At 40.8% G+C, this 21076-nt stretch overlaps 1 protein-coding gene across 1 annotated transcript in view; it reads left to right on the forward strand.

The window, feature by feature from the left end:
- Positions 1-21076, forward strand: part of LOC138670262 (uncharacterized) — a 107786-nt gene that overhangs the window by 56739 nt on the left and 29971 nt on the right. The window contains exons 7-9 of the mRNA XM_069757444.1: positions 1806-1838; positions 2350-2374; positions 19654-19685. Coding sequence (XP_069613545.1) covers positions 1806-1838; positions 2350-2374; positions 19654-19685 — 90 coding nt within the window. The remainder of the gene's footprint in view (positions 1-1805; positions 1839-2349; positions 2375-19653; positions 19686-21076) is intronic.

The following is a 21076-nucleotide window of genomic DNA, read 5'->3' on the forward strand; positions in this document are numbered from 1 at the left end:
TATTTTAGTTGAGACTTAAGTCAGGGAAGGGTTATATATTACCTGAAACTACATACTATATTAACAAAAGTATAAGAAACCTACACATTACATCTACAGGAGCTTTTATGACATCCCACATTAAATCCATAGGAATAAAATGTTGGGTTGGTCTCACACCGCTTCTATTCTGGGAAATTTTGACTATTTAACCAGAAGAGCAATTAGTGAGCTCAGACACTGAAGTTATAGACCTTGCTAGCAATCTCTTTTCTAGGTCATCCCAAATGTGTACAATGAGGTTGTGATCGGGGCTCTATGCAGACAAGTTCTATCACATACAGTAAAACTCACCCAACCATGCCTTTATGTGCACTGGGACACATTTATGCTGGAACAGAAAAGAGAATTCCCCAAACTGTTGCCACAAAGTTGGAAAGATGAAATTATCCAAAATGTCTTGGCGTGCTGAAGCATTAGTATTTACCTTCATTGAAACTAAGTGGCCTAGACCAATCACTGGAAAAAATATTATCTTACTTCCACCAAACTATACAGTAAGAACTACATGGTCAGACAGGTAGTCTTCTCCTGACATTCGCCAAATATAAATACATCCATCACACTGCCAGATCAAGAAGCGTAATTTGCCACTCCACAGAACACGTTTCTACTGATCCAGGGTCCAAGGTTGGAATGCTTTACTCCATCCAGCACTTGGCATTGTATTTGGTCATGTAAAAGCTAGCATGTAACCGTAAATGGCTTGAAGATCCTAGCATGCAATCCATCTCAAGGAGGATCACAAGGAAATGGACAGCATGTGACTTAAATATGAGTGTCTGAGCAAAGAGTCTGAATACTTATGACCATGTGAAATTTCAGTTTTTCCTTTTTATTAAATTTACAAAAATTACTACATTCCTGTTTTTTTTTTCAGTTAAGATGGGGTGCAGAGTGTACATTATTGTGAAAAAAATGAACTTTTTGAATTTAGCAAATGGCTGCAATGAAACAAAGAGTGAAACATTTAATGGGGTTTGAATACTTTCCATACCCACTGTATATTTGGGAACACATTTCGCTGTACAGTGTTTTGATAATTCTCCAATTTCATTGTTCTTCCAACACAATCAGTGCCTCTTGCCACAGAACAGCGAAGCAGACCACATTATGGATCCTCCGCACCTGTTTTACTGTAATAACATTTCTTTATAGGTTTCATTTGGCCTATAACCATGCTGGTCTATATTGCATAGTTTCATCTGTTTGAAGAAAATTTTCCCAGGAGGATTGTGATTTGGCTTTTACATTTTTGGCAAAGTTCAGTCACTCTTTTGTATGTCTTTAAGCAGTGGGGACCTCTTTTGTCTTTACCCACAGACCTCTGTTTTGCTCAGTGCGCGAAGTGTGGTACAAGTTGAACCATCATCACTGATGACTTCCGTTCAGGCTCAAGTTGTTTGGAGGTTGCACAAACTTTTTTTTGCCACATTTTGAACCCACTTTCATAGGGTTTCCTCATCAATTTTCCTCATTCCACCACGCCCTGTAAGGTTTTTCACTTTGTTATGAGTAGCGAACTTCGTGATAACATGCTGTTAAAACTAAGGAGGTTAAAATTATGACTGTAAATGAATAACTTCCTACAGCACCCAACATGGGAACAGTAAGCATTATACAATCCCTGCTGAAATCAGATAAACATGTCTTCTAAAAATGGTAAGATGGTTTCCCTATTTTACAGTTTGCATTCTTTTAAATGTATATCTTAACTGTATTACCCAAACATACTGTATGTTAATAGTTTTGTGTTTTTATTTTAGATAATAGGGAGCCGAAATATGCAAATGAGATATGTAAGTTGATACAGGAAATAAATATATCTTGGTACCGTGTTAGCCAGTAGATAGAAAAATATTTAGAATTGAGAGTCCTCAGTGGTTGATACCTTTTAATGGCTAACTGAAAAGATGGTAATAAATTGCAAGCTTTCGAGACTACATACGTCTCTTCATCAGGCAACTCTTTGAAGAGACGTATGTAGTCTCGAAAGCTTGCAATTTGTTACCATCTTTTCAGTTACCCATTAAAAGGTATCAACCACTGAGGACTCTCAATTCTAAATATTTTTCATATGTAAGTTGACAAATTTTAGGCTCTGTTCACATCAGCATTATTATTTACATTGTTCTGCTCTGCAATAGTTGCAGAATAACTAAATTAACTAGTTATCCAGATCCCTGACATGGTGGACACAAGTGATACCCTGTTGACCATTGGTGACCACTGCGATAGAGGCTCTAGTGCAAATATGAACAGAACTTGGTAAATATGGTGACATTGACAGTGCATTCTTTTTATTTACAGTGACAGATAAAGATGCAGAATATATGTAAGTTAAAATAAAGTATATACTATGTGTCATTTCTTCACTGCATTTGTGACTAGTACTCATTTTTAAACTCTATATGAGCACTCTCTATCCATTTTTTAACCCATTCTGTACAAATATAATTTAGATGCAAAATGTGAAAAGAAAAGTGATGTCTAGATGGCAAACGTTCCCTAAAAGGAGACTACTGGCATTCATAAAGTCAATGTAGTAAATACAATTGTTGTCAGCAGCGGGTGTGCGTTTGCGCACAGTGGTGTTCATTTTCCATAGAGATCAAGGTCTCTTCTATATGGCCGTATGAAATCACAGTACCATACAGCCCTCAGTATGAATAGGGATACTGCCTTTGCTCAGCATAACCTCTTAATTTGTATAATACCCTTTGCAGTGGGTAGTCAGAGTGCCACTGTCCAGGGGAAAGCATTGAAGCTCTGCAGCCCTACATCACTTTCATTTTCCCCCATACTGTCAGGGTACAGACGTCAAACTAGCTAATTTATTTTCATAATATTTTTAGAATCTATTTTCGCTCAAGTATCCCTCCCCGCCCTAAAAAAATAAAAATGATACAACGAAATTTATCATTCCCTGTATGCCAGTTTTCAAGCATAAAAAGTCACAAAATTTTGATGTATGCTCAAAATTATTACAACCCTTGGCAAAAATTATGGAATCACCGGCCTTGGAGGATGTTCATTCAGTTGTTTAATTTTTATTTTTTTTTAAATTCGTTTATTAATTTCAGAGTAAACAAACATTGCACATATTACATTTATCATTATTAAACGTACCATCAGATACAAATAATTACAGAATATCATCATATCCAAAGTTCAGAGGTAATAGACTGTGCATGTTGAATCACTAGTACCTACAAAATACCTACTATACAACTTAAACAACTTTAACCATTGGTAATAAGTCGCCAAAAGAAAACAAATTTAAGTTTGCTCCGCAACGATGTCCCTAAACCACATGCCCCCCCTCCCGTGCACATATCTAATCAGCGCAGACTACAGAGTATGATGAGATGAGTTCCATCTACCCCAAATTTTTTCGTATTTACCTGGGCATCCTCTATTATGGTACAGTGTTCTTTCATATGGGATAACCGAGTTCACCAGGTCAATCCAAGCTCCAAGGGACGGGGAGGAGCTACCATCCACCTTAACGCCAGTACCTTTCGTGCTAAGAAGAGCGCTTCTCGAAGGAAGATTCCAGTATGGTGATCCCATGTCTCTGTATCCCACACCCCAAATAGGCAAGTCAATGGTTCAAGTGGGACAGGGATTAACAATAAAGATGTTAACAATGTCGTGACCTCTTTCCAATAGTGAAAAATTACCGGGCACCTCCATATCATGTGGATAAAATCCGCATCGCGTGTGTGACAGCGTAGGCAGTCTGACGCCTGGAGGCGGCCCATTTTAAAAAGTCGTGTCGGGGTCAAATAAGTCTGATATATAATATATAGCTGGGTCATCCTGTTGTTAACTGAGGGAGAAACTTTAGTTGGAGATTCCAAAATATCTTCCCACTCCTCTCCCAGTGTATCGGGAAGGAGTCCCTCCCATTTCTTTTTTAAGGAGTTAATAGTGAGCCCATCTCCCACGGATAATAGATATGTGTATAAAGAGGAAATGAGCCCCTGAGGACACTGTGATTTGAGAATGCCTATAAGGGGTAAAGATGAAATTGCTCGACTTGCACCTGTATTTCGCAGATTTGACTGGAAAGCTGACCTCAGCTGTAAATAACGGAAGAATTGAGATCTTGGGATATTGTAGGTATCCCGTAATTGTTCAAAGGACACAAAAACATCCTGGTTATATAAATTACCTACCGAGAGAACACCATATGAGATCCAGAACTCAGTAGATGGGTGATTTAGTAATTCTGGAAAATAACTATTATGCCACAGTGGCATTTCAACTATTATATCTGTATATTTAATAACTTTTTTATGGGGAGCACTGACTTTCTCCATTTCCAAAAAACCCAGTGGACAGTCAATCCGGGCAGAATGGATTATATGGCTTTCTGAATTAGGTAGGGAGTTGCTAGGCATCCACTTGCTTATCGCCCTAGCCTGCCCGGCAAGATAATATAGATAAGAGTCTGGTAAGGCTGCCCCACCCCCCCTTGTCGGTCTCTGTAGGGTAGATAGCTTGAGTTTGGGTCTAGTCTTCCCCCATATAAAGGACGTGGTCAGGGAGTTTAAGTTTGCAAAGAAAGATTTGGGTATTGGCACAGCACTATGTTGGAGACAATAATTAAGTTTGGGGAGCAATATCATCTTAGCTAAATTAATGCGACCTGCAACGGAGAGAGGGAGTTTGCTCCAGGTTATGAATTTAGATTTGACCAGGTCCAATAGTGGATATATATTAAGTCGTAGGTCCAGCTGACTATATTGAGACATATGAATTCCTAGATATTTGAAGAGACTACAGGTAGTTACGACAGATTTTTGAGACAGGGCATTGGCGCATGAGACAGAGGCATCAGAGCAGACTTATCCCAATTTATATAGAGACCAGAGAATTTACTAAAATTATCAATAGCCGTTATTACTCGTGGTAGTGTTTCTTCTGTTTTATCCATAAATATGATCATATCATCAGCATATAGACCGATGGTATCCACACAATCCGCAATATTTATTCCTTTGATATCCGTGGAGGACCTTATGCGTATTGCCAAGGCTTCTATCGCGAGGGCAAAGAGAGCCGGGGACAAAGGACATCCCTGACGGGTTCCCCTATGTAAGGTAAAGGGATCAGAGATAGAGTTATTTACAATTACCCGTGCCCTAGGATTCCTATATAGTGTATCTATCCCTCTAATAAATTTATCTCCAAAACCGTATTTCTGTAGACATGCGGAAAGAAAAGGCCACTCGAGGGAGTCAAACGCTTTAGCTGTGTCTAGGGATGCCAGAGCCCAGTTATTATCCAATTCTAGGGAGCTATATTGAATCACTGATTGGACCCGCCGAATATTAATGGAGGTACTTTTCCCGGGCATAAAGCCTGTTTGATCTGGGTGTATAAGATCTAATATGATTGTATTTAGTCTAGTAGCTAATATTTTAGTGAAGATTTTATAATCTACGTTCACCAATGATATGGGGCGGTATGATCCACACTCCAAGGGGTCCTTTCCCTCCTTCTTAAGTACGATGATATTTGCATCATAAAATGTTTCAGGCATAATTTCTCCCTCCCATATATTCTGAAGCACCTTCAATAAAAGTGGTGCCAGGTGGTCCCGATATTTTTTATAGAACTCAACGGGAAACCCGTCAGGTCCAGGGGCCTTCCCGGTGGCCATGTCCATTATAGCATGTTCCACTTCCTCCAGAGTAAACTCGGCTTCCATAAAAGCTTGCTGGGTTGGGCTCAGTGAGGGGAATGTTATGTCTGATAGATAGTCTGCACATTCAGGAACCCCAAGACCACTACCCGATTTATACAGTGACTTATAGTAATTACAAAAACTTCGAAGAATTTCCTCGGTGGAGGATACCAACGAACCATCAGGTGTCCGAATCTGCAGTACCGTATTAGAGGTGTTATGCTGACGTACTAAAAAAGCTAGGAGTGTACTGGCCTGATTCCCCAGTTCAAAATAAGATTGACGGGTAAAAAATAATTTACGTTTCGATTTAGTGTCTATATTTTGAGTGTATAGTCTTTGGGAAGTGAGCCACTCCACCCTGTTGCCATTAGTTTGATTGGCCACATAGGCGGCTTCTGAGTCCTTCAGCCGTCGCTCCATCTCGACATCCTCCCCCGCCGTCACCCTCTTTATATAGGAGATTGTAGAGGATAGACATCCCCTTAAGTATGCCTTTAGAGTGTCCCAAAACAGATTGAGATTCGAGGGGTCTGGGTGAGTAGAGACAAAGCAGTTTAACTGATCAACCGTTCTATCACTAGCATCTATCAGTTTCAGCCAGAAAGGATTCAATTTCCAAGGTATATTATTATTTGACTGACCGTATTTAAGTTTGAGAACAACTGGGCTGTGATCTGATATCCCCCTGTTACCATGTTCGACACTATTCACCCATAGCGCTAGGTCACTAGATCCAAATATGTAATCTATACGGGATAGAGACTGTCTAGTTGAAGAATGACAAGTATATTCCTTTGTCTCAGGGTGACGTGTTCTCCATAGGTCTAACCATCCGCTACCATTCATAAACGATGCCAATTGAGAGGGAGATTGAGAAAGGGGCCCCCTTGACATCTCGCCGTCTAGTCTCAGTCTGTCTTTAAGATTATCCATGACTAAATTAAAGTCTCCCATACAGATAACACTAGCATTAGGATAATTTAGGGAGAAACCCAGTGCCATGCGGAGAACCGATATGCCAGCCGGGGGTGAGTTATAAACACATAATATCACATATTCCCGCATATTAATAAAGGCATGAACAAAAACAAAGCGACCCTCGGGATCGCGTCGTGACTCTCTAGCCTCCCACCTGACATTCCTATGTACCAACAGGGAGACCCCTCTGGAGTAACTGGTGTGAAATGCGTGAAGGGACCATTGCACCCACGGCTTTTGCGTACACTTAGCTGTGTCTCTGGTCAAATGTGTCTCCACAAGTGCTACAATATGTGGATGATACCTTTTAATTTGTGAAAATACCTTAATTTTCTTTCGAGGAGTCTTAATACCCCTTTTGTTCCACGTCATACATACAATCTCAGATCCCATATCTACGTTCGGGAAAAGGCATAATATACACCAGAGCCTGGGCTGGAATCAGGAACATCATATAGAGCATAAGGTTATCACTGGCGACTAACAAACATAACAAATAATCAAAACTGGTGTAAAATACCAAACAAAACAACATTTGAACAGTGGAGGAGTATAATCCTACACTCCTACAGTTAAATAGAATAGGGGATACCCTCACTGGAATCAGCGTCCAGTATAGTTGACTTTCTCAGCACCCACATAGAAAGCTCTAGATTGTGTTGCCATCAGATAAAGAGAGCTACTCAAGAGTCCGGCGTACCAGGGCCCTTGTATGACCGCAACCATTCGGCCGCCTCCGCCGGGTCAGTAAAGAACAAGGAGGAGCCTTCATAAACAATACGGAGTCGAGCTGGATAAAGCATAGAGTAGATGATGTTTTTATCCCTGAGCTGCTTTTTGACTTCCATAAATCGAACTCGCTGCTTTTGAAGTTCCATAGAGAAATCCGGGAAGATTGATATGGTGGCGTTATTGAATTTAATAGGGGCCTTCTGCCTTGCCAAGCGAAGAATTGCATCCCTGTCTCTGCAGTTAAGGAGACGCGCCAGAAAGGGTCGGGGCGGAGTTCCGGGGGGAAGAGGTCTCGTTGGGACCCTATGGGCCCTTTCCACAGAAAATGTTGAGGAGAATCCGTCTCCCAGGGAGGTTTTAAGCCAGTCCTCTAGAAATTGCTCTGGTTGCTGACCCTCCGAGCGTTCTGGTAGGCCAATAATTCGAATGGTATTACGGCGCAGTCTGTTTTCCAGGTCATCTGCCTTTTGCTTCCAGGTATTCACAGAGCCAGTGGCCTTTGATAGCTTAGCCTCCATTGGGGCAATGGTGTCCTTTATCTGAGACACCCTTGTTTCAACCTCTGAAATACGCCCTCTCATAGTTTGTATATCTTGTCGCAGACGGCCCACTTCAGTATGCACGTCTTCTATTTTCTCAGTGAGAGAGGACCTGGTGAGAGATATGGCCTGCATCAACTGCTCAGATGCTTGTTTAAGAGTCAGTTCGTCTTGTTCTCCCTCCTCATTGCTGTCAGAAAGACGATTTTTGCGTTGACTCTGCGTGGGATTATTTCTGAGAGAACGTGTATTATCTGGGGCATCTTCTCTGGCATATTTCCTCAACTTATCAGCAGCCCACGCTCCTTTAGGATGATGCATGGTGATTGGCAGAAGAACCCCACCAAGGGACCGGATTTATTATTATGGCAGTCTATTCTCCACTAGCAGACCGGACAGGGCCAAACACCGGGATGCACCCCAGAGAGGCAGCAAACCAAGCAAAGAGTCTCAGCTATTTGCAAATGTATCAACTTAGGAATTTGCCCAGGCACCGCGTCCCAGAGCAGCCACAGTTCCCCAGGCAGAACAGCAGGGAGGGGGGACGATCCCTCCAAAGTTATGGTGCCAGCAGGGGTTTTTGATAAGGGGAGTGCAGGGCCCAATTTTCCAGGGCGCACACCGCTCTGCCCCTTTAGTGTTTCAGGCCGGTAGCTCACCTCCTGAATGCACCGCAGTCTTGCTATATAGCGCCTCTCTCCTTGCTGCTGGAGAGTGCGCTGTGGTAATGGCTGCCGTCCCCCAGGGCCCACCCGCCGCTCCAGACCCGGCACCTGTCTCTTGCTCCCCTATGTTCCACAGCGTCCCCACTGTATGTAGATGTCTGCCGCGCTCCCAGGGGATCCACCCGGCTTCAGCCACCGCCGGCGCTGCGTCCTGCCAGCCGGAGCCGCGCTCAAAGATGGCCGCCGCAGCTCAGGGACTTTGCCGCTCTTCCAGGCTGCCACAGATACCGGCTCTCCAGCGTTCCACCGCCGCTGCCCGAGGAGTCGCCGGTCTCCTGGGTTCTCAGGGCACCGTCTCAGCTGATATAAGTTGCAGTTCAGGGGGATTAATGGCCGGATTCTGGTCAGGATGGTGGGAGCTTCCAAAAGGTGCGTCTTCTCTCCTAGCTTACATAGCCACGCCCCCTCAGTTGTTTAATTTTGTAGAAGAAAAGCAGATCACAGACATGGCACAAAACAAAAAGGAATTTCAAATGACAACTTTCTGGCGTTAAGAAACACTAAAAGAAGTCAAGAACAAAAAATGTGGTAGTCAGTAATGGTTACTTTTTTAACCAAGCATAGGGGAAAAATTATGGAATCACTCAATTCTGAGGAAAAAATGATGGAATCATAAAAAAAAAAAAAAAAAAACACTCCAAAACATCACTAGTATTTTGTTGCACCACCTCTGGCTTTTATAACAGCTTGCAGTCTCTGAGGCATGGACTTAATGAGTGTCAAACAGCACTCTTCATCAATCTGGCTCCAACCTTCTCTGATTGCTGTTGCCAGATCAGCTTTGCAGGTTGGCGCCTTGTCATGGACCATTTTCTTCTACTTCCACCAAAGATTTTCAATTGAGATCTAGACTATTTGCAGGCCATGACATTGACCTTGTCTCTTTTTTCAAGGAATGTTTGCACAGTTTTTGCTCTATGACAGGATGCATTATCATCTTGAAAAATGATTTCATCATCCCCAAACACCCTTCAATTGATGGGATAAGAAAAGTTTCCAAAATATCAACATAAACTTGTGCATTTATTGATGATGTAATGACGGCTATCTCCCCAGTGCCTTTACTTGACATGCAGCCCCATATCATCAATGACTGCCTAAAGAGAACATGCAAGTTTCCACAGTCACATTGGAATGGCACCAAACAAACATTCCAGCATCATCACCTTGCCCAATGCAGATTCGTGATTCATCACTGAATATGACTTTCATCCAGTCATCCACAGTCCGCGATTGCATTTCCTTAGCCCATTGTAACCTTGTTTTTCTTCTGTTCAGGTGTTAATGATGGTTTTCGTTTAGCTTTTCTGTATGTAAATCCCATTTCCTTTAGGCGGTTTCTTACAGTTCGGTCACAGACGTTGACTCCAGTTTCCACCCATTCGTTCCTCATTTGTTTTGTCATGCATTTCCTGTTTTGGAGATATACTGCTTTAAGTTTCCGGTCTTAACACTTTGATGTCTTCTTTGGTCTACCAGTATGTTTGCCTTTAACAACCTTCCCATGTTGTTTGTATTTGGTTCAGATTTTAGACACAGCTGACTGTAAACAACTAACATTTTTTGCAACATTGCGTGATGATTTACCCTCTTTTAAGAGTTTGATAATCCTCTCTTTTGCTTCAATTGACATGATTGATGTCAGTCCATTTGGTGCAACAGCTCTCCAAGGTGTGATCACTCCTTTTTAGATGCAGACTAACGAGCAGATCTAATTTGATGCTGGTGTTATTTTTGGGTGTGAAAATTTACAGGGTGATTCCATAATTTTTTCCTCAGAATTGAGTGATTCCATATTTTTCCCCCTATGCTTGGTTAAAAAATGTAACCATTACTGACTACCACATTTTTTGTTCTTGATTTCTTTTAGTGTTTCTTAAAGCCATAAAGTTGCCTTTTGAAATGACTTTAGTTTTGTGCCATGTCTGTGATCTGCTTTCTTTCTACAAAATTAAACAACTGAATGAACATCCTCCAAGGCCGGTGATTCCATAATTTTTGCCAGGGGTTGTACTACTTTTGTCCCTTTTGCACCAAACCCAGAATTATTCTGAAAGAGGTGTGCAGTTTAGAAGTAGGGCGAACTTAACCAATGGGCATCTAATTTATTTTACTATGTGCAAAAAACTTGGTGAAAATTGAAATCTATGCCAGCTTATAACTGCCATAGATTTAATTTTATGGTGCACAGAAAGACCGAAGATGCACCAAATTTATTAACTAACATAAATTTGGCACTTTACTGCATCTATCTTTCACACCAAAGCTGTCCTATTAAGTGGCAATCTTGATAAATTTCATGCAATGAGTCCAATGTAAGCAAAAATGGTGCCACTGAATACTACAACTCATGCTACAAAAAATTGTAACAGTAAACAAATGTGGCATTGCAATAACAAACATTTAAAAAAAAGGTTTTTCTTTTGTAAAAATAATAAAACAAATCATATAAGTATTGGAGCACTATAATCAGGGGAATGATGTTAAAGTGTCATTAATCCAACATTGTCAGCACAGTAAAAAAAAAAAAATTACTATTTATTTATGGTTTATGAAAACATAAAAATACTTCAGAGTTTTTAAGTCTATAAAAGCTGGGCTATTGAGGGGTTAATAAAAGCAGAAATTATTGTTGTATTACAATATTTGCAAAAGTGTTAATCTACTTCGCTAATAATTATATTATGCATATTTATTTTACAGAATTTATTCTGAAGTATTTTTTAGTCTAAGTTTAATTTGTTATTACATGAAAAGTATCCTTTTTTTCTCACATCCTTTATTTCATGTATTTTAAATGGAATTCTGTTAGTAGTATCAACCCTCCTAAGCTATATACAACCCTGGCAAAAATTAAGAGACCACTGCAAAATGTTCTGATTTTATCAGATTTTTCTCTTTATAGGTATATTTTTGAGTAAAAAGTAAATTGTTCTTTTATTCTATAAACTTCTGACAACATGTCTCCGAAGTTCCAAGCAATACATTTTGTATTTTTTTTCTGAAAAGGAAAAATGGTCAAATAAAAAAAACAAAACATTGCTTTCAGACCTCAAATAATGCAAAGAAAACAAGTTCATAATCATTTAGAAACAACAATACTAATGTTTTAGCTCAGGAACAGTTCAGAAATCAATATTTTGTGGAATAACCATGATTTTTAATCACAGCTTTCATGCGTCTTGGCATACTTTCCACCAGTCTTTCACACTTCTTCTGGCGCACAAATGTAAGCAGTTCTTCTTTGTTTGATGGCGTGTGACTATCCATCATACTCTTGATTACATTCCAGAGGTTTTCAATGGGGTTCAGGTCTGGAGATTGGGCTGCCCATGACAGGGTTTTGATGTGGTGGTCTCTTAATTTTTGCCAGAGCTGTATATGAGGTCATAGGAAGCTGAATTAAGTGATACCTTGATATCTGTGATCTGAGCATAAATTATAGCCGAGCTCTGACTGTCACAGCCAGGAGCGGTGCCCTTACCACCCTGGGTGCATTTAACCCCCTAAATGCCACAATCGATAGTGATCACAGCATTTCTATGGCTGGGAGAGGGAAGCATGGTCTAAAATGTGATCTGTCAGTGTAGCACTGACAGGTATAATGCATTGCAGTGTTGGTGCATTGCAGTGTTGGTGCATTGCAATGCTTTATACCAGCATTCAGAGTAATAAAAGTCCCATAGAGGGTTTAAGTAAAAAAGTTAAAAAAAGGAAAAATATTTTTTTTAAATCACAAAATAACAAGGAAAATGGAAAACATATTAAACCAATAAATAGGTACCGGTATATTTATGTAAAAAAAATTACACATATTTGGCACTCTGGAACAACCCGACCTGTAAAACTGTCACACTATTTAACACCTTAATAAAAAATAAAAAAAGTGTAAAAAAAAAAACTATGCTTTTTCATCAAAAAGTGGAATAAAACGTAATAAAAAAGTAAAAAAAACAAAAAACTGCCATACAGCTCCATAAGTGAAGAAATAAAAAAGATCTTAGAATATAGAGATGAAAAAAACAATTATTTTTTCTATAAAATAGTTTTTATTTGTAGAAGCAGCAAAACATAAAATTATATGAATGTGGCATTGCTGTAATCGTATTGATCCAAAGAATAAAGCTGTCTTACCACTTTTATGTCAAAGTGAACGGCATGCAAAAAGACAATTCTTGAATTGTTGTTTTTTCTTCATTCTGCCTCCCAAAAATCGGAATAGAAAGCGATGAAAAAAAGTTATTTGCCCGAATATGATAGCAATAAAAGCATCAACTCGCTCTGCAAAAAACAAGCCCTCACATGACTCTGTCAACAGAAATATATAAAAATTGCAGCTCTCAAAATATGGTGAGGCAAAAATTTTATTTTTCAAAAGTGAGCTTTTTTGTAATGTGTAACACCAGCCAAACAGAAAAAAACTATATAAATCTGTTATTGCTGTAATCGCACTGACCCAAAGAATAAAGTCATCTAATTAATTATAATGCACAAAGAATGGCTGTTGATTTGTTCATTCTACCTCACAAAGATCGCAGTAAGGCTTGGCTCACATTTATCCTGCACTCTACGCTGAGCTTACACCTGTGTAATTCTCTGATATACGTGATTCAGACAGAATCACTGGCTCATTTACAGTAATGAATATGCGGCTTCACCCCTATGGGAGGTGGAGCCGCATATTCATGACTATAATCGGCGGCCCCACGTGACCGCTCATACAGTAGAAGATGCGGCCAGGACAGGAAGCAGCGCCAGCCAGCGAGGGAGCCGGGTGAGTATTTTAATAACAGCGGGCAGGCGCACAGGGGGTGGGAGGGGGGTGGGGACATGGATCTTTATTGTAAACACGAGAAACAAAAAAAAAGGAATATTCATATCTTCTCTACAGCAAACGCTGCTGCAGGGAAGATATGAATGGGGCTTCAGCACCAGTGGGGGGGACAGCGCTTACTGTAGCGCTGTCTCCTGCACGGCACACAGACTGCACACGGACAACGTCCGTGTGTGGTGCGTGTTTTACACGGACCCATTGACTTTAATGGGTCCATGTAATCCGTGCGCTCCCACGAACACTGACATGTCTCTGTGTTTGGCACACGGAGACACAGTCCGCAAAAAATCAATGACATCTGCACAGATGCATTGATTTCAATGTGTCTACGTGTGTCAGTGGCTCCAGTACGTGAGGAAACTGTCACCTCACGTACCGGAGCCACTGACGTGTGAAACCGGCCTTACAGTGTAAACCTACGGGAAACAAAAAACGCTGTGCACATGCTGCGGAAAAAAAACGCGTGGAAACGCAGCGGTTTACATTCCTCAGCATGTCACTTCTTTCTGCGGATTCCGCAGCGGTTTTACAGCTGCTCCTATAGAAAACCGCAGTTGTAAAACCGCAGTGAAATCCGCAAAAAAACAGCAGTAAATCCGCTGTAAATCTACGATAAATCTGCAGCAAAAACACAGAGTTTTTGCCCTGCAGATTTATCAAATCCGCTGCTGAAAAATCCGCAGTGGACCATTATACGTGTGCACGTAGCCTAACACACTCAGGAGAAATTGAACATACAGCAAGGTCCAAATTTTTTAGAAAAATAAAAAACTTGGGGCTATAACAACATTTTAATGGTAAAAATGGTATAGAATTCTGCACATGTGGTGTCAACATGTCAAGTTACCACTAGATGAATTCATTGGGTAATGTTATTTGTAAAATGGGGTCACTTATGGAGTGGTTCTAATGTTCTTGCACCTCAGGGGTTCTGCCAATGTGACATGGCTCCCTTAACCCCTTAATGACCGCCGATATGTCTTTTAACGGCGGCAGTTAAGGGTACTTATTCCTCAGCGCCGCTTTTTAACGGCGCTGAGAAATAAGTGTGTAGCACCCCCCAGTGTCAGAAATTCTCTGGGGTCTCGGCTACCGGGGGTAGCTAAGACCCCAGAGAACATGATTCAGGTCGGTTTTTACCTACCTCAGTGTTGCGATCACCATTATTTATGGAATAAAGCGACCACAAAAAAAAATTCTGATTTCCCATTTAACTTCTCTCTCTTCTGATGTGATTGCACATCAGAGGAGGGAGAAATGGGGTCCGCCTATCGCACCCTTGTACCTCTGGTGTCCCAGAACCCTCCTGCATCCCTCCGTGATATCCCTCGGCCGGCAGCATTTTCTTCTGGGAACAAAATGGCGGGTGTATGCATTTATCATCCCCTTAGTTAGGTAAAAATAATAACATTAAAAAAATGTATTTATTTTCATTTTTCCACATATGGGGTATTGGCATACTTAGGAGAAATTATTTCCTATTATCCCTTTTGAAAATTAAAAACTTGGGGCCAAAGCAGCAACATTTTTGTGGAAATGGTAATTTTCCATTTACTGAGCCTAATGTTATACAATTCTGTGAATCGCCTGAAGGTTAAAAATGCTCACTATAAGTCTAGATGAATTGCTTGAGAGGTGTAGTTTCCAAAAGGAGGCCACTTATGGGGCTTTCTGCTGTTTTGGCATGTCAGGGGCTCTTTAAATGTGGCAAGGCTTCCGCAATCTTTTCCAGCCAAAATTGAGCTCCAGAATTTAGTTGCCACTTTTTCCCTTCACAGCCCTGCCGTGTGCCCAGACAGTAGTTTTCCACCACATATGGGGTATCAATGTACTCGGGAGAAATTGTACAACAAATTGTATGGTCCACTTTCTCCTGTAACCTGTGTGAAAATAAGAAATTGGGGGCAAAACCAAGACTTCTGCTGGAAAAATGTATTTTTTCATTTTCGAGGCTCAATGTTATAAAATTATGTGAAGCACCTGTGGGTTCAAGGTACTCACCATACATCTATATAAGATCCTTGAGGGGTGACATTTTCAAAATGGGGTCACTTGTGGGGCTTTCCACTGTTTAGGCACATCAGGGGCTCTGCAAGAGCAATATGACATATACTATCTATTCCAGCCAAATTTGCACTACAAAAGTCAAATTCTCTTCTGAGCCCTTCAGTGTTCCCAAACAGTAGTTTCCCACCACATAATGGGTATCAGTGTTCTCAGGAGAAATTGCACAACTAATTATATGGTCCATTTTCTCCTTTAACCCTTGTGAAAATTTAAAAAATTGGGCAAAACTAATATTTTTGCCGGAAAAAATGCATTTTTTCATTTTCACAGCTCAACGTTATAAAATTCTGTGAAGCAGCTGTGGGCTGAAGGTGCAAATCACATCTCTAGATAAGTTCCTTGATAGGTGTAGTTTTCAAAATGAGGTCACCTGTGGTAGGTTTCCACTGCTAAGGCACAACAGTGGCTCTAAAAACACAAAATGGCTTCCACTATTGATTCCAGCCAATTTAAATACAGGGTGGGCCATTTATATGGATACACCTAAATAAAATGGGAATGGTTGGTGATATCAACTTCCTGTTTGTGGCACATTAGTATATGGGAGGGGAAAAATTTTTCAAGATGGGAGCTGACCATGGCAGCCATTTTGAAGTCGGCCATTTTGGACGCAACTTTATTTTTTTCAATGGGAAGAGGGTCATGTGAAACATCAAAGTTATTGATAATTTCACAGGAAAAGCAATGGTGTGCTTGGTTTTAACGTAACTTTATTCTTTCATGAGTAATTTACAAGTTTATGACCACTTATAAAATGTGTTCAAAGTGCTGCCTATTGTGTTGGATTCTCAATGCCACCCTCTTCTCCCACTGATAGCAACACCACAGAAGAAATGCTAGCACAGGCTTCCAGTATCGGTTGTCTCAGATGCTGCACATCTCGTATCTTCACAGCATAGAGAATTGCCATTAGATGACCCCAAAGATAAAAGTCTAATGGGCTCAGATTGGGAGACCTTGGTGGCCATTCAACTGGGCCACGACAACCAATCCACTTCCCAGGAAACTGTTCATGTAGGAATCCTCGGACCTGACACCCAAGATGGTGCACCACCACTCTCTATGTGTACTCTGCACCCATGTCTGTGATAGTACTGTGGGTAACCAAAAGTTTTCATAATCTTCAACTGTTTCGGTGGGAGTGATGTGTGTGTAAGCATATTTTTCTACTCTTAGGCAACCATGTCTGTAAATGTACTGTGTCAAAAGCCACTGTGTGTACTCTTTAATCTGTATCTGTGGGAGTACTTTGCCAAAAGCTTCTGTGTATATTCTTTAACCCATATCTGTGGGAGTGATGTGCCTTTAAGCCGCTGTATGTACTCTGCGACCCTGCCTGTTGGGGTACTTTGGGTCTAGATGTGAAATTTGTTATCAGCTACTTTGGTATAATTGTGGAAACATGCTCTGTGTGTGAACATTGTTTTCAGCTTCTGTGGGGAAAATGTGGAAACATGCTCTGTGGGTAAAATTTTTAACTGGACTGCTAGTAGCAAGCCTCGTTGTGGACCCCCAGCTCAATCCAAGATCATACAAGCTTTTCACTGGTGGCATTAGTACTATTGAAGCATACATTTTGGAGCTATGGGGGTAGTGTGCCCCGTGCTCTGTGGGTGAAATTTGTTACCAGCTTCTGTGGAATAAATTTGGAAACATGCTCTGTGTGTGAAATGTGATATTAGCTTCTATGGGGATACTGTGCCCAAAAGCCTCTGTGTACTCTACAGCTGTGTCTGTAGGAGTAGTGTGCCTAAAAAATAATTTTACTGTACCTTTGAGGCCGGGCCTAAAGCACATTAAAGGATTTAACTACTCATTCCAATTACACAGCCTCTAAATTCTAAATTCTGTCTTGTAATATCAGCTGCTGACTCAGTTGACAAGTGGTAAATTTGCTTGATTGCTGCCTTCCTTGGATGTGATACACATTTATCAGGTTGCCTCTTCGAAATAGAAATCTCATTCTCCAATACACATGTGTACTCTGCAACCCCGCCTGCGGGTGGTTAGAGATTGGATGGCTGAGAGTGCCTCCAGTTCCTTCACTTTGTGTGCCACCGGATCCCCCCTTAATTAATCATGGCCCCAATTCGAACAAACAAAAATAATAGAAATGGAATACCGTTCCATTATCGTTAGCTAAAGTATTCATGTGTGGTTGGTTGCTCTGAACAAGAATTTTCTCAAAGAAAACGCTTTGGGCCCCTGGGACCCTAAAGCAACAGCACTGGAAAGGTGTCCCAAAGAAAAGTGGCTGGGATTCATGGTGGCAAGCCTCACAGTGAACCTCTATCTGTATAACAAATCAAACTACAAGCTGCTGTACTGTGCTCTACTAAAGATAAAAGTCCTGTGGGTGAAATTTGTAAGCTGCTAATGTAGGGGTACTGTGCCCTATGCTCTGTGGGAGAAATTTTTAAGCTACTAATGTAGGAGCACTGTGCCCCACGCTTTGTGGGTGAAATTTGTAAGCTGCTAATGTAGGGGTAATGTGCCCCATGCACTGTGGGTGAAATTTTTAAGCTGCTAATGTAGGGGTAATGTGCCCCATGCTCTGTGGGTGAAATTTGTAAGCTGCTAATGTAGGGGTACTGTACCCTATGCTCTGTGGGTGATATTTGTAAGCTGCTAATAATGTAGGGGTAATGTGCCCCATGCTCTGTGGGTGATATTTGTAAGCTGCTAATGTATGGGGTAATGTGCCCCATGCTCTGTGGGTGAAATTTGTAAGCTGCTAATAATGTAGGGGTACTGTTCCCCATGCTCTGTGGGTGAAATTTGTAAGCTGCTAATGTAGGGGTACTGTACCCTATGCTCTGTGGGTGATATTGGAAGCTGCTAATGTAGGGGTAATGTGCCCCATGCACTGTGGGTGAAATTTGTAAGCTGCTAATGTAGGGGTAATGTCCCCCATGCTCTGTGGGTGAAACTTGTAAGCTGCTAATGTAGGGGTACTGTACCCTATGCTCTGTGGGTGATATTGGAAGCTGCTAATGTAGGGGTAATGTGCCCCATGCACTGTGGGTGAAATTTGTAAGCTGCTAATGTAGGGGTAATGTCCCCCATGCTCTGTGGGTGAAACTTGTAAGCTGCTAATGTAGGGGTACTGTACCCTATGCTCTGTGGGTGATATTTGTAAGCTGCTAATGTAGGGGTACTGTACCCTATGCTCTGTGGGTGATATTGGAAGCTGCTAATGTAGGGGTAATGTGCCCCATGCACTGTGGGTGAAATTTGTAAGCTGCTAATGTAGGGGTAATGTCCCCCATGCTCTGTGGGTGAAACTTGTAAGCTGCTAATGTAGGGGTACTGTACCCTATGCTCTGTGGGTGATATTTGTAAGCTGCTAATGTAGGGGTACTGTGCCCCATGCCCTGTGGGTGATATTTGTAAGCTGCTAATGTAGGGGTACTGTGCCCCATGCTCTGTGGGTGAAATTTGTAAGCTGCTAATGTAGGGGTACTGTGCTCCATGTTTTGTGGGTGAAATTTGTAAGCTGCTTCTGAGGGGGTACTCTGCCCCATTCTCTGTGGGTGAAATTTTTTACTGAACTGGAAATAGCAAGCCTCAGTCTCTGTGTGGGCACTGTTAACATTTTTATGTTATTCATTTACTTTCTATTTTACCATGATTTCTCCTGCTTTTACCTCCATTTAGCTTCCTTTTGCAGCCCTCTAGCCCTGAATATGACCATTTTACAGACATTTTAAAGCACTGAGTTCAAATTCTAACCCGAACCAAAGTTTTTACTGTATGTTCGTTGAACCCTGCGAACCCAAACATCCCCGGGTTCACTCATCTCAGGGAGATTAATGTCCTGCCAATAGATCTTAAAAGCTAATTTACATATTAAGAAAAATGTTGATTTCTCTGGAATAAGACATTAGATTGCAAATATCAAAGTACCATTTTATTCAATGTTATATGATCTACATGCCCATATACACTGCTTAGGAGTGTTGATCCAACTGACAGATTCCCTTCGATTTCATGTAGCGGTTTATGAACATTATCACTATATATGTTTCTCTTTTCTGTAAGTGATCCTATTTCTTCAACTTACTACAATTTTGGTAAGTTATTTTTTAATTCATTTTGAATAAACTGAAAAATTAATGATTATTTATATATTAACTGGATCTTTGCTATACTTTATTTAGTCATTAACATTAAAGTAGACATCACTCTTAGCACATGTTCCATTCACAATGCATCATAGCGTGGTCTGCCAGGCTTTATTCCTTTTTCCATCTTGCTACCCACCCACTTATTACCCCTTTAATTTCTTCTCTCACTTTCTATTCCTTTCCTCGGCATCTACTTTTTCAACTATTTATATACTATTTACATATGCCTTCTCATTTTCACATAGTAATTTTTGTGCTTTTTAAGTCCATTCACACACAATTAGAACCTATTTGTGGCAGACATCTGTTAGTTGAAATTTCTATTCAGTATACACAAAACAAACTGGTAGTATGTAAAAGAAGACACACTGGAAGACAATAAAATATATGGTTGATGCAAGCTCTGTTGGGATGACTCTTTGTGCACATTCGGCTCCTGTCCAGGAGAGAGGACCTTCGCAATAAAATGATCTTGATGCCATGCAGGAGCAGGGTGTTAGGCATGAAATTGTTTATTACACTGTTCACAATTATTAGGCAAGTGAATATATTTCTGCATATTTTCCAGCTCCAAGCTGTATAAACTTGAATGCTTATTTGATGAATCAGATCACTTTGTTCTACCCATTAGGGCAAAAAATGAGGTTAAAATTAATGTTGTCACTTTAATGAGCTATAATACTCTGTAATGCTTTTATTACCACATTAGATGTCTCTATCTGGTGATGTTTAGTTGCATTACAAGTTGTTTTTCTGCAAAGCTGTCGATTGCATTGTGGGAAAAACCAATGCATTTTGGGTAAGAAGGTCCTGGTGAAGTAGACATTTTGTAAGAAGCAGTCTATAAGAACAGCTGTGTAAAACATTCTCCTGCATTATGTTACTAAATCTCCATTATCCTGGATAAAATACAACTGATAAGGAAACTCTCTGTTTTGTGATATTGTGTATTCTTGTAGTTTTACCACATTCACACACTCTGATTCTATACATCCATCTGTAGACCAGTAAGCAAGTTAGGCTTCAAAGAATGATCTGCTTATTTTGGAAGACAGAGGTTTATGCTGTGTGTCAGATTGCACACCTTGAGAACTTGTAAGAAGACAGAACACAGAGTATGTGACTTAAGGTACCTTCACACACAGCGACGCTGCAGCGATACCGACAACGATGTCGATCGCTGCAGCGTCGCTGTTTGGTCGCTCGAGAGCTGTCACACAGACAGCTCTCCAGCGACCAACGATCCCGAAGTCCCCTGGTAAACTTGAATGCTTATTTGATGAATCAGATCACTTTGTTCTACCCATTAGGGCAAAAAATGAGGTTAAAATTAATGT

The sequence above is a fragment of the Ranitomeya imitator genome, chromosome 3, assembly GCF_032444005.1.
Source record: "Ranitomeya imitator isolate aRanImi1 chromosome 3, aRanImi1.pri, whole genome shotgun sequence".
Classification (NCBI taxonomy): domain Eukaryota; kingdom Metazoa; phylum Chordata; class Amphibia; order Anura; family Dendrobatidae; genus Ranitomeya; species Ranitomeya imitator.